The 12,625-nt window shown below is 36.7% G+C and overlaps 1 protein-coding gene across 41 annotated transcripts in view; it reads left to right on the forward strand.

Annotated features, from left to right (window-relative positions):
- ANK2 (ankyrin 2) overlaps window positions 1–12,625 on the forward strand; it is a 683,465-nt gene that overhangs the window by 623,257 nt on the left and 47,583 nt on the right. For 28 of the 41 annotated variants that reach the window (XM_054554375.2, XM_063723590.1, XM_063723596.1 and 25 more), the window contains 3 exons: window positions 7,001–7,225; window positions 9,807–9,961; window positions 12,294–12,505. In XM_054554375.2, coding sequence (XP_054410350.1) covers window positions 7,001–7,225; window positions 9,807–9,961; window positions 12,294–12,505 — 592 coding nt within the window. Of the gene's footprint in view, window positions 1–545; window positions 582–7,000; window positions 7,226–8,724; window positions 8,824–9,806; window positions 9,962–12,293; window positions 12,506–12,625 lie in introns of all 41 variants that reach the window. The other 13 variants (XM_054554359.2, XM_054554356.2, XM_054554372.2 and 10 more) reach the window with 2 other exon arrangements.

Consider the following 12,625-nt stretch of genomic DNA (forward strand, 5'->3'; position numbering starts at 1 on the left):
CTTTGTTTGCATAGCTTTTTTTTGCTATACTCTAGTAGGTAATTGATATTACCTACCCTGCCTTATAGTTTATGCTACTGTTTGTTGTTGATCTATACTTTAAATTGTGCCTTTTCTTTTTGCATTTCTTCTGTGATAGCCCAAAAAGTTATCATTATTTTTAAAGTATTAAATGTATAAAACAAAAACCTTTGCGTCAAAACTGTGTCCATCAAATCAAAGACTTTATGTTTTTCATCATAATAACCCTTGATGTTTCTGTAGCTTCTTGGACACTCAGACTTTGTTAAACGCCCTCACAAGCCAATGTTGACCAAGGTTAAAAACCCATATCCAGTGATTTTATAACATCCCCAGTTCTCTAAACTGGGAGTTGCCACAAAGCCCCCATACCTTGCTCTTCTCGAGCTGTATCTCATTTGGATTTCCATTTGTTTTCAATGAATACGGTATTGGTGTATAAATAATAACTCACTTCTGAGTTCCTTCCTTATATTTCACTTTATCTGTTCCTTCTCTGTGCTAAAGTATCTATTCTGTTGCAGCCGCGCCTCTCCATGTCTTGAACGTGACAACAGCAGGTGAACTACTGCATAATTCTTTCTCTGAACATGTTGCCTATTCCTCTCCCCCTTTCGCCATCTCCTTCTGCATATTCCTTGCCTCAGGATGCTTTAGTGTGAAGATACCTAGCCAAAGAGATAGAAAGACTGATGTTCTCCAAATTGTGGCTATTGCTGGATTCCCCTTTCTCTGTGATGAAGAGAAAGTGGTATTTTTAATTTCAGTGGAAATAAAGTGGGGCTGTTCCAGACTTACTGTGGACTGCCTGTCTTGGTCATGGGTCTCCACATCTCCAGCTTCTTTTGTGAGAAAAAGTGCTACATAGAGATGAAAAATGTTGTTCCCTGCAATTATGCAAATTGTTCAAGCTATTTTAGGGTTTTATTAAAGGTTATGATTTTAAGTGGCACTTAGCAGAGGGTTTTTTTGTTGTTCTGGGTTTTATTTTAAATACCATATTCTAGGTGAGGCAAAGGCTGAAAGTGTATTAATAGTGCATTTCCTTGCTAGTACTGCTATAAATGCAACCTTTTGATATTTTAGAAATTGTACTGTAGAATGACTAGTCAGTGTTCTAAAAATACTCATTATTCTGTTATTTATTTAAAGTTATTTTTAAAGATTCCTATTAGATTGCTAATTATAGTATTTTTCTTATACAGCCATCCATTATGGTACTACAAATTATCAGTCTACAAAAAGACAGTTTTATATTTTTATTTTTGAAAACTTTTATATACATCCTTATACTTTTTCTCAAATGCACACTATTGTCTTTCCATACGTGAACACAGTGGTCGATAAATAATTGTTTGGTGATTTTAACAAATTTGAACCACTTTTTTCAAAGCCATATCCAAGCAATTTTTAAGTTTATAGAATTTGGAGAATTAGGAAGGAATTAAGGGAACTACAGAGAAAGAGCTCATGCTGTGGTTTTTCTCACAGTACCTCAGAAATCGGATTTAATCTGAGGCCCTCTTGCTATGTATATGAGGATCACTGAAGCACTCTGATGATTTTTTTTCCTGTTCTTTCAACTAACTCTGAATGCTGCAATTTCCTCCCCATTCCCATCCCATGGTCCTCAAAGAATTAAAAATAAAACAAAGGAATAGTAACTTTGGGGGTGGAGGATGTAGTCCTCAAATGACTGGATCATGGTTTTCTGCTGCCTCCTCTGAAGCATGTACTGTTTAGCTAATCAAATTGTGTATTTGTAGGCAAGTCATCTGCATAATAATGGTTGCTTTTGCTTTTATTCTTTTTAAATTGTGATAACATTGTATCTCACAATTTAGAAAACTTCAACAAGAGTTTCTACTTTGCATGATTGCTGAATTTCATTTGGAGAGTAAGAGATGCAATTAAAGCTGAGTGTTACATGATATTTTTTGTATGTACAGTCTTAAGTCAATGTTTAGTGCAGTGTGTGTACACATTTTCTGCAAAACAGCTGTTTTAACCATAAAGCAAAAATGATATATATTTCCTGAAGTAATAGCAGTTTATTTTCCAATTAGGAATTCTTTCAGAGCATCTGAAATGAAAGATTTAAGTAGGTTTCCTAACCTAGTTAACAGTAAACTGTGCATATAATTTTAATACTGGAAGGCAACTTAGAGTCTATTTAGTATAAGTCTCCCATTTTATGGATAAGAAAACTGAAATCTAAAGATGTTAAGTGACTTACCTGAGGTTACAACATTAATTCAAGACAGAGATATAACTAGACCCAGGGAAGAGCATGGTACTTGCTGCATCCTCCTGTGCTTTGTGATAATAGTATTTTTATATCTTATTTAAGTAAACTTCATAAACTAATAAAAACTTCATCATCATATTAAACTACTTAGCATAGTTCCAGGTTCATTGTAGGTATTCAATAAAGGTTAGTTTCTCCATTTATTTTTCAAGTGGTATATTGTATTATGTTTAAGATATTTAAAATATGTAAAATCCTGTAAGTGTAGAGAAAGGAAAATGACGGGAACAAGCATTTGTTGAATTCCGTATGCTTTACCCACACAAGATTTCTCACCGTAACCTTAAGTGGTAACAGAATTATTTTTCATTGCCAGGTGAGGCTTCAATCTTAAAGATCATAGATGACAGGCAGAGCCATCAATCCATATTGCCACCTCCTCTAAACATATTTAATTATATGTTTTTACTTTAATTATTTTCATCTCCAAATGTTTATGGGAATTATCTTGTCCCATTTTTAATCTCCTGCAAACATGAGAAAAATCATATTGATTCAGTCAACTCCAGTATGTGAACGACTCATCTCGCGACTCACACCTTCTAACCTTTCTCATTTTCCTGTGGTACATAAAAGTATGTTTGCTTACAATTTGTTTTATGCTTATTTGCAGTTGTTTTTTACGTGGTAGAATACCTGTCTCCTAACTCTACTACCTGTCCAAATAGCGGCACTTTTGGGTATTCTGATATTTTTAATGAAAATGCTCAGATGCTTACCCAATTTTATATTATCAACTGTTGGGATTCACTGATAAGCATACTGACTATTGTCAATAGACTTTTCATCAGCTATAAACTTGAGTTATTTTTCCTATTCCTTCTTATTTAAAGAAAAGACATCTTTTATTATGTAATTCTGTAAATTCAGCTTTTTTATCGGTTGTTTGGCAATTACGTTGAGTCTAATTTGTTTAGAGTATTTTTTTGCTAGATTTTATAAACAGTTTTACTCATTTTGACTATTAATATTTAGCTTTTTTATATCTTCCAATATTTTTATTTCTTTCTTGACATCTTTCTGTTTTACTTTCTTCTCTCTCTTCTCTTTCTCTTCTAAAGAAAATTTCCTAACTACAGCTTGGTGGGTTTTTTTGGTTCGTGTTTCTTCCTTTAGTTACTTGATAAAAACACGAAGCCTTGTTTTCTTTAAAAATTTAATTTAGGCCAGGCACGGTGGCTCATACCTGTAATCCCAGCACTTTGGAAGTCCAAGGCAGGAGGATTGCTTGAGGCTAGGAGTTCAAAACCAGCCTGAGCAACATAGGGAGACCCCATCTCTGAAAACAAACAAACAAACATTAGCCAGGTACAGTGATGCTGCCTGTATTCCCAGCTACTTAGGAGGCTAACAGGGGAGGATCGCTTGAGCCCCGAAGGTTAAGGTTACAGTGTGCTATGATAGCACCACTACACTCCAGCCTGGGTAATAGAGTAAGACCCTCTCTCAAGGAAAAAAAAATTGTTTTTTCTCTGAATTATGCATATTGGCACCTGAATTTTTCCAATTTGCTTTGGATTTTTGTGCAATACTTAAATATTACTTTCCAGGTTTACAGTGACACAGAGATACTTTTAGGTAAATTTATCTGCCTGCAGCTTCAGGCTTTAAGTGCTTTTATTTTGATTTTCCCATCTTTGGTCTTTCTTCATGTAATTTTCACTTCTATTAAAATGGTTTATTTTGTTAAATTCAAACTTCTGGTTTTTGCTTACTCTCATTTTCTACTAGTCCTCTGTCAAAGGAAATCAATTTATTAGGTCTCTCTATATATATTAGAGCAGGAATAAGCCTGTAGAAGAATATTTAACATTAAGGATAGTCGTTCCCAACTGCTTTCCTACATCTGAATATAGTGATTCGAATGAATTCTGACTGCTCTGATTGTCCAGAGACTAAAGAATTAAATTTCCTCCTACGTTAGCCTTAGACATAAATATATACAGCTCCTCACGTCTTGCCCTTTTCACTATGTTGTACAATCGCTTATTCAACAGTTATTTATTGACTGCCTGCTAAGTGCTCCATCCACACTGTGCCAGGCTCTAGAGGACACAGGAAGACATATGGAGAACATGTTCACTGTTATTATGGCACTTTTATGGCTCCTATGTGTGGACTTAGTCATTTCTCAGTGACCAGGAAAGTAAGCAGTTCCAAGTAATGACGAAACCATCATGTGACATCTGGGGCTTACACCATGAACTTTTTGGCAGCAGCTGCTATGTCTTTACTTTCTGTATCCTCAGTTCTTAGCAGGTCACTAATAGGAGGGTAACAAATGTTGCATTGAAAGGAGCATAGAAACGGAACTATAGAGGAAGTGAGAACAAGAAGAGAGTTTCAAGAGACACACTCAATGACACAATCAGGGCAAGTAATCTAACCTGTAGTTACTTAAACATTGTTACAGTCAGGAACTTAGCTACTTCAATTCGCTCTTTAGAGAATGGGCCACCAGGAGATACTCTACATGTTCTTCTATCGAGGCTCCATGTTATACAGGCCATAAGCCATCACTGGAATAAATGTAGTGGAGTTTCACACATGAGTGTGGAAACTTCCTAAATGCCTTCAAAGGTATAAATAGTACTGAGGATTGATAACATTAAGCAGATGTATTATAATAATTCCTTACTAGTTTGAGTTCCTGTCTGTGCACCAATGGAGGCAGCAACCAAAAGATGAAAAAAAAAAACAAAGGAAATATTAATCTTAATTATCAGTGAGTCAAAAATATTGCAATGAATTTGGAAGTAGCACTAGTTGAAACTTGTCACTTTTTGCTACTTTTTTACAAAAACCAACCTAAGTATCCTACTCAAATAAGAACAATAAAATGGAAAGGAAAACTTTACATCTGTCTAGAAGTGTTACCAGTATTTTCATTCTTTTGAGCAACAAATAGTTCATTTAAAAGTCAAATAAAAAAAGAAAATTTTAAAGAATTCATACTGGAAGACTAGTAATAAGAAAAGTGGCAAATATTTTCTCATTATGTTTTGGTAAAGACCAGAAACATCAACACTTCAGTACTGAACTGTTGATTGTACTTCCCAGCTTTTACTCCTTCTTGAAAACTTTAAGCGGGCTAGGTAAGAATGGAAGGTCTAGCCTGGGCCCTGCATGTGGGAAGGCCTGTGCTGCCTCTAGTGGTCTCATCCTGCATGACGTGCTTCAGACAGGCACTCTGGGCTCCTTCACACCCATTATTATTACTAGCAACAGGATTTCTGTTTAATAGCATGTTTAATGAGTTCTGTGTTCCGCTTTGAAGAAGATGCCAAGATATTTTTCTTCATTTATCTAAAAATAACATAAATGTTTTGTGTTTATATCCCATAACTTACTTTGATAAAATACCTTTCAAATGTTTTAAATGTCATGGAGGCAATATCTAGGTGGGACAAATCCAGTTGGTTCTGTGCTGAGCAGATTATAAGCAGAGACATGATACACCTATATGTTGCTTTCCTCTTCCCATTTTGGTGTAAAGATCTTGCAAATGCAATGAAAATTTGAAAAGACACTAATGTAATTTGTGAAAGAGAGTACGCACAGTTTGTATGTCTTTGTATACGTATACACAACACTTAGATTGCTGTGTTGTTTAATTTTTGCTCCTTGACACAGTAAGTGCCTGGGAGACTTTAATGAGCGTTAATACCAACCAAATGACAAGCATTCAAATTAACCTGGATCAGGATCTGCTAAGACCATCCCAAAGGAAACAACTTCAAAGTTAAGACAAACCCGTTCTCTTGGTACACTTAAAGAAACCAAGTCATCTTGGATTATAGTTCTCCTTTTTCATGAACAATTAGCCTAGAAGAAAAGGAGAAAAATTAATAGGGATGCTGTTAACATTTCTAAATTATTAGCTATAATTTTTTACATTCAATTTATTACAATTTGAGAAAAATCGTGATACAGATGATACAGATATCCTCCAGCAGCATGAGCCCAGGGTTTCCCACTCCTGAAATTTCACTTCAAAAATGGTGTACAGGGGGGCCTACTTGTTCCCTATCCACCTGCTCTTCGTTTCAATTAGAATGGTATGGCAGAGAGATTCCTACTCAATAAGTAAAAAAGTACATTTTAACCAGCAAATTGGTTCAATTCAAAAGATTTAATTATTTTGCTTTTCTCCTCCTTTAGAATATAATCAGTTAAAAATCTACATCCTGGGTAAGACGATGTTGGAACAGGATGCAGAAAAACTGCAATTTGGTCTTTCCTCTCTGCTTTGTCCTTGTATTATTTCAACATGTAGATTTTTTAGGATGTACATGTAAGGAAGCAGAAGTCTTTCCATTTATAACAAAAGGAAACTTGTCAATTGTTCTTTATGTAATTTCATTCCATTTTCCTTCAAAATCAATTAGGCTTATGTTTAATTTACAGTTTATATTGAATATCACCATTGTCAGCAAAAATTAGAATTCTTCTTTACAGATTAAAATAATATAAAAATTGAACAACAACAAAACAGAATTAAAGGCATTGGTATAAAGTAAAATAACTTTTAAAAACAAGCATTTTACCACTACGCATTTAAATAAAAAAGAGAGATTTTGAGACAAAGCATTCTGAAAAACACCTTGACAAAGCTTGTTCATCTGCCCCCAATATTTCAAAACATATCTAATCTTCTATTTTAATTTTTAGTTTCCTGGTTAGTTTTATGGTGGATGCCCGAGGTGGTGCTATGCGAGGATGCAGACACAATGGGCTCCGAATCATTATTCCACCTCGGAAATGTACTGCTCCAACGCGAGTCACCTGCCGACTGGTCAAGCGCCACAGACTGGCAACAATGCCTCCAATGGTGGAAGGAGAAGGCCTGGCCAGTCGCCTGATCGAAGTTGGACCTTCTGGTGCTCAGTTCCTTGGGTAAGGGTTTCTGATAAACCTCCCACTTAGTCACCGGTGAGCTTGTGTCCTCTACATGAAATCACTAGGATGGAATGGAAAAAGGTACGTCAAACCATTTTGAAAGAGGATCAGCACCAATGAAATTTTTAAAATTGGAGGTAGCACCTCAATGCTTGACTCCACTTACACGCCTCTTATTTTAAGGCATTAATGAGTTAAACATTCAGGTTGAATACCACTTCTTCTTTTTGGATGTAATAATAGCTGCCAGACCCCCAATGTGAATAACCAATATTTTAGCCGATGGTAGGTATTATTTTCTCATCTGAGAATTAAGTGGTAAAGTCACAAAGAAAAAATTCTGTCCTGTTCCAAACATAAATGTAAATTCTCATGTAGTTATGAAACAGAATCATTATCTTTACTTTGGAAAGCAATGTTGCCTTTACAGAATACCTACAAATTTAATCAATGTGATTTTTTTTCAGCTATCAAAATTGCTACCTTGAGCCTTATCATTACATTGGCTATTTAGTCGCAGTTTATATTAAGACAAATACATCAAGACTAGCTTCCACCATGCTCATTTTGGCAATTTTGAGCAGAATTTAGCATTTCTTCTTTCTTCTGTTTGTTTGTACGGCTGCTGTTATATTAAGTGGCATTTCATTGTGCCAAGAAATGAATAGCTACAGCTGAAATTAACAAAAGGATGAAGTTTTGGAGGGGGACAAGTTTCAAAATATTTTGAAACAAATCAATTGTATTTAAGTCTTGGTGCTTGAAATACTGGGAGAAAATCCTAATAATCGTGAACTCTTTTACTTTGCCGATGTCATACTGGGAAGAGGATTTCTTGCTTTAGAACTCAGGAAATGTTCTAAAGCTTTGTAATTTGGACCAAACTATTAGCAGATTGCTCCAAATTATGTTCACACCTGAAAAGGGGTGTGTTTATATTTCCCAATTATAGCAACCACCTCTCATGTCCTCCAATCAGACAGACCAGAGCTTTACAAGGAGCCTGTGAAGTTCTGGGTTGCATCAGAAAATGCCATTATGTTTGGAGTAATTCCCCAATGATTCTTTTCATATTCTGTGTCAGACCCTGTTCCCCTCATGCTCAGATAGTTTAGGCTTTTTAATAATCTTCAGATCTGTTGGGGAATATTCATGAAAACATCTGGCCTCTGTACAGGGCAGAGTTTTCATTATATTCCCAACAGCTTGTCTTTCTTGTGTAGCATTTTTTCCCCCTTTTTGGCTAGTGCCCTGGCGGTGAACCTCATTAGGGACAGACCGGACAGCTAAGTGCTCTCCTTGCACAGACGCGCCTCCATTGTACACTCTGGGTCTCGGTTCCTTGCTCTTTGTGACCAATGGAGGGGGCAGAACCAAACGCAGTGTGAAACCAAAGTTCACCCTGTGGATCAGCTGGCGACGCTGGGGTTCTGTGGAAGACAATACCTGAAGCTTACCTATGTTCTTTCTTTCACTGCTGCTTTGGATGTACTCAGTAAACTTCACCTGCCAACGGCTCCTCCCCCACTTAATGAGGGAGAAAGTTTGGTCAGCCGCATTCTTCAGCTGGGGCCTCCTGGAACCAAATTCCTTGGGTAGGAGTGACTTAAAACAAATTGATGGCTGCTGGCCCCCCATTCTTCTCCTTCTTCTGCAATATGATTTCTCTTTTTTGTCATTGTGCCCATGACATGTCCCTCTCTATGATTTAAATTCTGTATAACCTATCTTTAGTGGACCATTTCTGACCCTTGTGGTATGTGACTTTTATTTTTGAGTGATGTTTTTATACCTTTTCCCTTAAAGTGCTGTGACCTTCATTTTCGTTTAAGCATGAGATCTGCCTAGTTGTACTATGTGCTAGTTATGATGTTGTTATGATGAATTTGGAGTCTGTATCAAAGCAACCTGGACCCAAAAATCAAAACCCTGTATATATTTTGAGAACGAATGTGACCTAAAAATAATAGGGCGGTGCATGTTCCAGATCCTGAATATAATAGGCATTGGACACAATTGGGCTGTCTGCTGAGAGGCTCAATTAGGGCCACACAGTGTACACATGCCTATTGTTTCCTTGAATGAAGAAAATATAAGCAAAAACCATGAGTGCATGGCTCTTTAGTTCACAAGTAGTCAACTTTCTGACAACTCCTCATTTACGACACATCAAATTATGCAATGTGTGAGCCATTTTCCTCTTAAACCATTTCGTCATTTTGCACCTTGTCGAAAATGTTTTAGGAGATTGGCAGACATCATAGATATGCATGTACATTTCTTTTGGTTAAATGTGTTCTACTTACATTTATCAAAGGAGAAGTTCCAGAATGCCACATGCACTCACAGGGAAACATTATTTGGCTTAAGGTAGCAGCATGTACCTGAGGATTGGTGCCCCTGAGGTGGAGTGCTACTGTGTGACCATCTGCTAGCCAGTGGGCTCCAGGGGATGGCCCACTATGTCCCTGTCCCCAGCAAAAGAAGAATTCCAGGTCACTTTGCAACAGAGTCGAGGTGATTGTCTTGCTGTTGGTTAGCTCCTGTCCACACTGAATGTTCTGCATTGCTATGTCAGGCCTGTGATCGTGGAGATCCCTCACTTTGCGGCCCTTCGAGGAAAGGAAAGGGAACTGGTGGTCCTGCGCAGTGAGAATGGGGACAGCTGGAAAGAGCATTTCTGTGACTACACTGAAGATGAATTGAATGAAATTCTTAACGGCATGGATGAAGGTACTTTCAGATGAAGCGTTTTAAAAGAAATCTAAACTGGAAGCATGAAAATGATTCATTTCTTTCTTATGACCTAGGGGTGTGTGTGTATGTGTGTGTGTGTGTGTGTGTGTGTGTGTGTGTCCTTTGTGGTATTTTACTACAGCAGGTAATCTGCTTTGCTCCTGTAGTGATGAGTTGGAATGCACAATACTTTTGCTTAATCTTACTCTTGTTACATTCAGGAAAATAAAAGCCTTTAAGATATCAAGCATCTCATTAAAGAGATGCAGCATGCTTGCATTTTTAGTGTAAACTTTTTTGAGCCGAAAAGGAGATAGAATAGATATTGTTGTTTCATAACGAAATGAACTGATACTGGATAATAAATCCATGATTTAAAAAAATGCCTAACTTGAAACATTAGATATTTAAGATACTGATGAAAAGTGTTAAGCTATTCTGTTGGAAAACTTACATATACCCATAACTAGTAAGTTATAGAATGCTATAATTTTTAAACTTTCTATTATTAAGGGGGTAGGAAAATTAAGTTCATTCAATTTCCTACCTATAATTCAAACACAGAGTTAGCCAGGGTTGAATTGCATACACATACATACACATCTAGTTTAGGAACTTAGTTTTCCATTAGAACTTCAATTGCTGTAAATCTCAACTCTGTCTTGGACTGGACAAGGTTGTAATATCTCAGTATGAAAAGAGGAAAGCAGCTCTTCCTCAGGTCTCCACAGTTTGCACAGAGAAAAGGTCCTAGTCCTAATAGTAGAATTCACATTCAACTTTAAGTAACTACACAAATAGGGCAAGTTCTTTGCCTGCATGCCAGGAACATACCAAGTTTTGTATACAGCTAGACACTCAAGAGCAAGTATAGCTGTTTATCAAGTTCTTGAGTCTTCTGGCACTAGTTTCAGATATGGCTTATGGATAGGAAAGAGTAGCCTGACCATAGCTTCTTTACCATTTCTTTCTACATCCTACCAAGGTTTGAATAAGAACAGAGGCCAGGCTTATCTTATCCAAGGGGTGAATGGAGGAAGAAATTATGCCCTCTAGATATGTTAAGTCAATATCTTCTAAGCAACGTAAAAAGATCAGGGTTTTTATTAGTAAAAATTGTTCCCTACAATATTTAGCTGCTTCTACTTCTTGGAACCATTCCTTTTGCTGATATTTAGGTTTAGGATATTTTCCTCGGAGATATTTACCTATCAATAACACTGCCAGTGAGCATTGGTATCTTGCCCTTGGATGGGGACCCAATCTTTAACTTTATTTATTTAAAAATGAGCTTTTTAGATGGGTATTAATAGAAAGTTAATAGATTAATTAATCTATTAATAGAAAGTTAAAGATTTGTGTATGTCTGGAAATTTTAAAAATAAATATAGGCTCGTATTTGCCAGTGCATCAGTCTTCAATCATGTGGAATCAGATCCTGGGACTTTTTAATTTTACTATCTAGCTATGCCCAATAATCAAGAAAAACATAGTTGCTGTTCCTGCCTCCATAATGAATTGTAAATGATTTCTAAAAATGAACAACTTTCCATCACCTCTTAAAATTCAGTGATCCATGTAGTGCACATTTTCTAAATTTAAACTAGTTTGATTTTTTTTGTATTGCCCTGAATATCTACACTAATGCAATTTATAAAGAACCCATGATCCCATTCTCTTGATGTTAAATGTTATTTTTGGAATTTTAGTGGCATCAGGGGAATACTGAAACCCTGAATTCCTAATCACTGATTTTTTAATATCCACAGTGAGTATCTCAGACACAACCCTTCCACTGGAGTAAACTCATAAACATGAATCTTACTCTTCCAAGATAGATTTTATTCCTGCATTATTCCCCTGAAAACCCAAAGGGCTATGTTACTTCGTAAAACCACAATAACTTGGATTTGAGCTAACTCTGAAATTTGCAAAGAAAAGGAGCCCAGAAGCAACTTCCTTTCCATCACATGAACTAGGAATAGAACACATTCATTTCATTCCATATTTGCCCTCATGCCTCTCATTTCAAAGGTGGCCCTGCAATGCTGCACCTAGAACTAAATGTTTATCTTTCTCAGTGACCTGGAAAGTCACTGAGAAGAAAGGAAACATGCAAGCTAAATGCTGACAGATCTTGAAATATTGCAATTTTTTGTTTTCTGGTGTTGTTAGGATAGCCTTGCTTTTTAAAATTTTCCTGTTGTTTCAAAAAAATGGGTTTTGCTGGCACTTCTGTTCGTTATTACCCAAGCGAATGAGTTGGCTAGAATGCTGTCAGAAGGAAATCTTTGCTATGTGAATGAAGGTGGGTCATTTCTTGTCTTAGTACTGGATAGCCCAGAAGACCTAGAAAAGAAACGAATCTGCCGCATCATCACCCGAGACTTCCCACAGTACTTTGCCGTGGTGTCTCGTATCAAACAGGACAGCAATCTGATTGGCCCAGAAGGAGGTGTGCTGAGCAGCACAGTGGTGCCCCAGGTGCAGGCCGTCTTCCCAGAGGGGGCACTCACCAAGCGGATCCGCGTAGGCCTGCAGGTATGCCCATGTTAGATGCAAATGATCCTAAGAGGATTGTATTCTAATGATTAAAAATTAGCTTTGTCAAGGACTGTTACCTTTGTTTTATAATCACACCAAAAAGGAAGGTAGCATTAA

The sequence above is a fragment of the Pongo abelii genome, chromosome 3, assembly GCF_028885655.2.
Source record: "Pongo abelii isolate AG06213 chromosome 3, NHGRI_mPonAbe1-v2.0_pri, whole genome shotgun sequence".
NCBI classification, from domain to species: Eukaryota; Metazoa; Chordata; class Mammalia; order Primates; family Hominidae; genus Pongo; species Pongo abelii.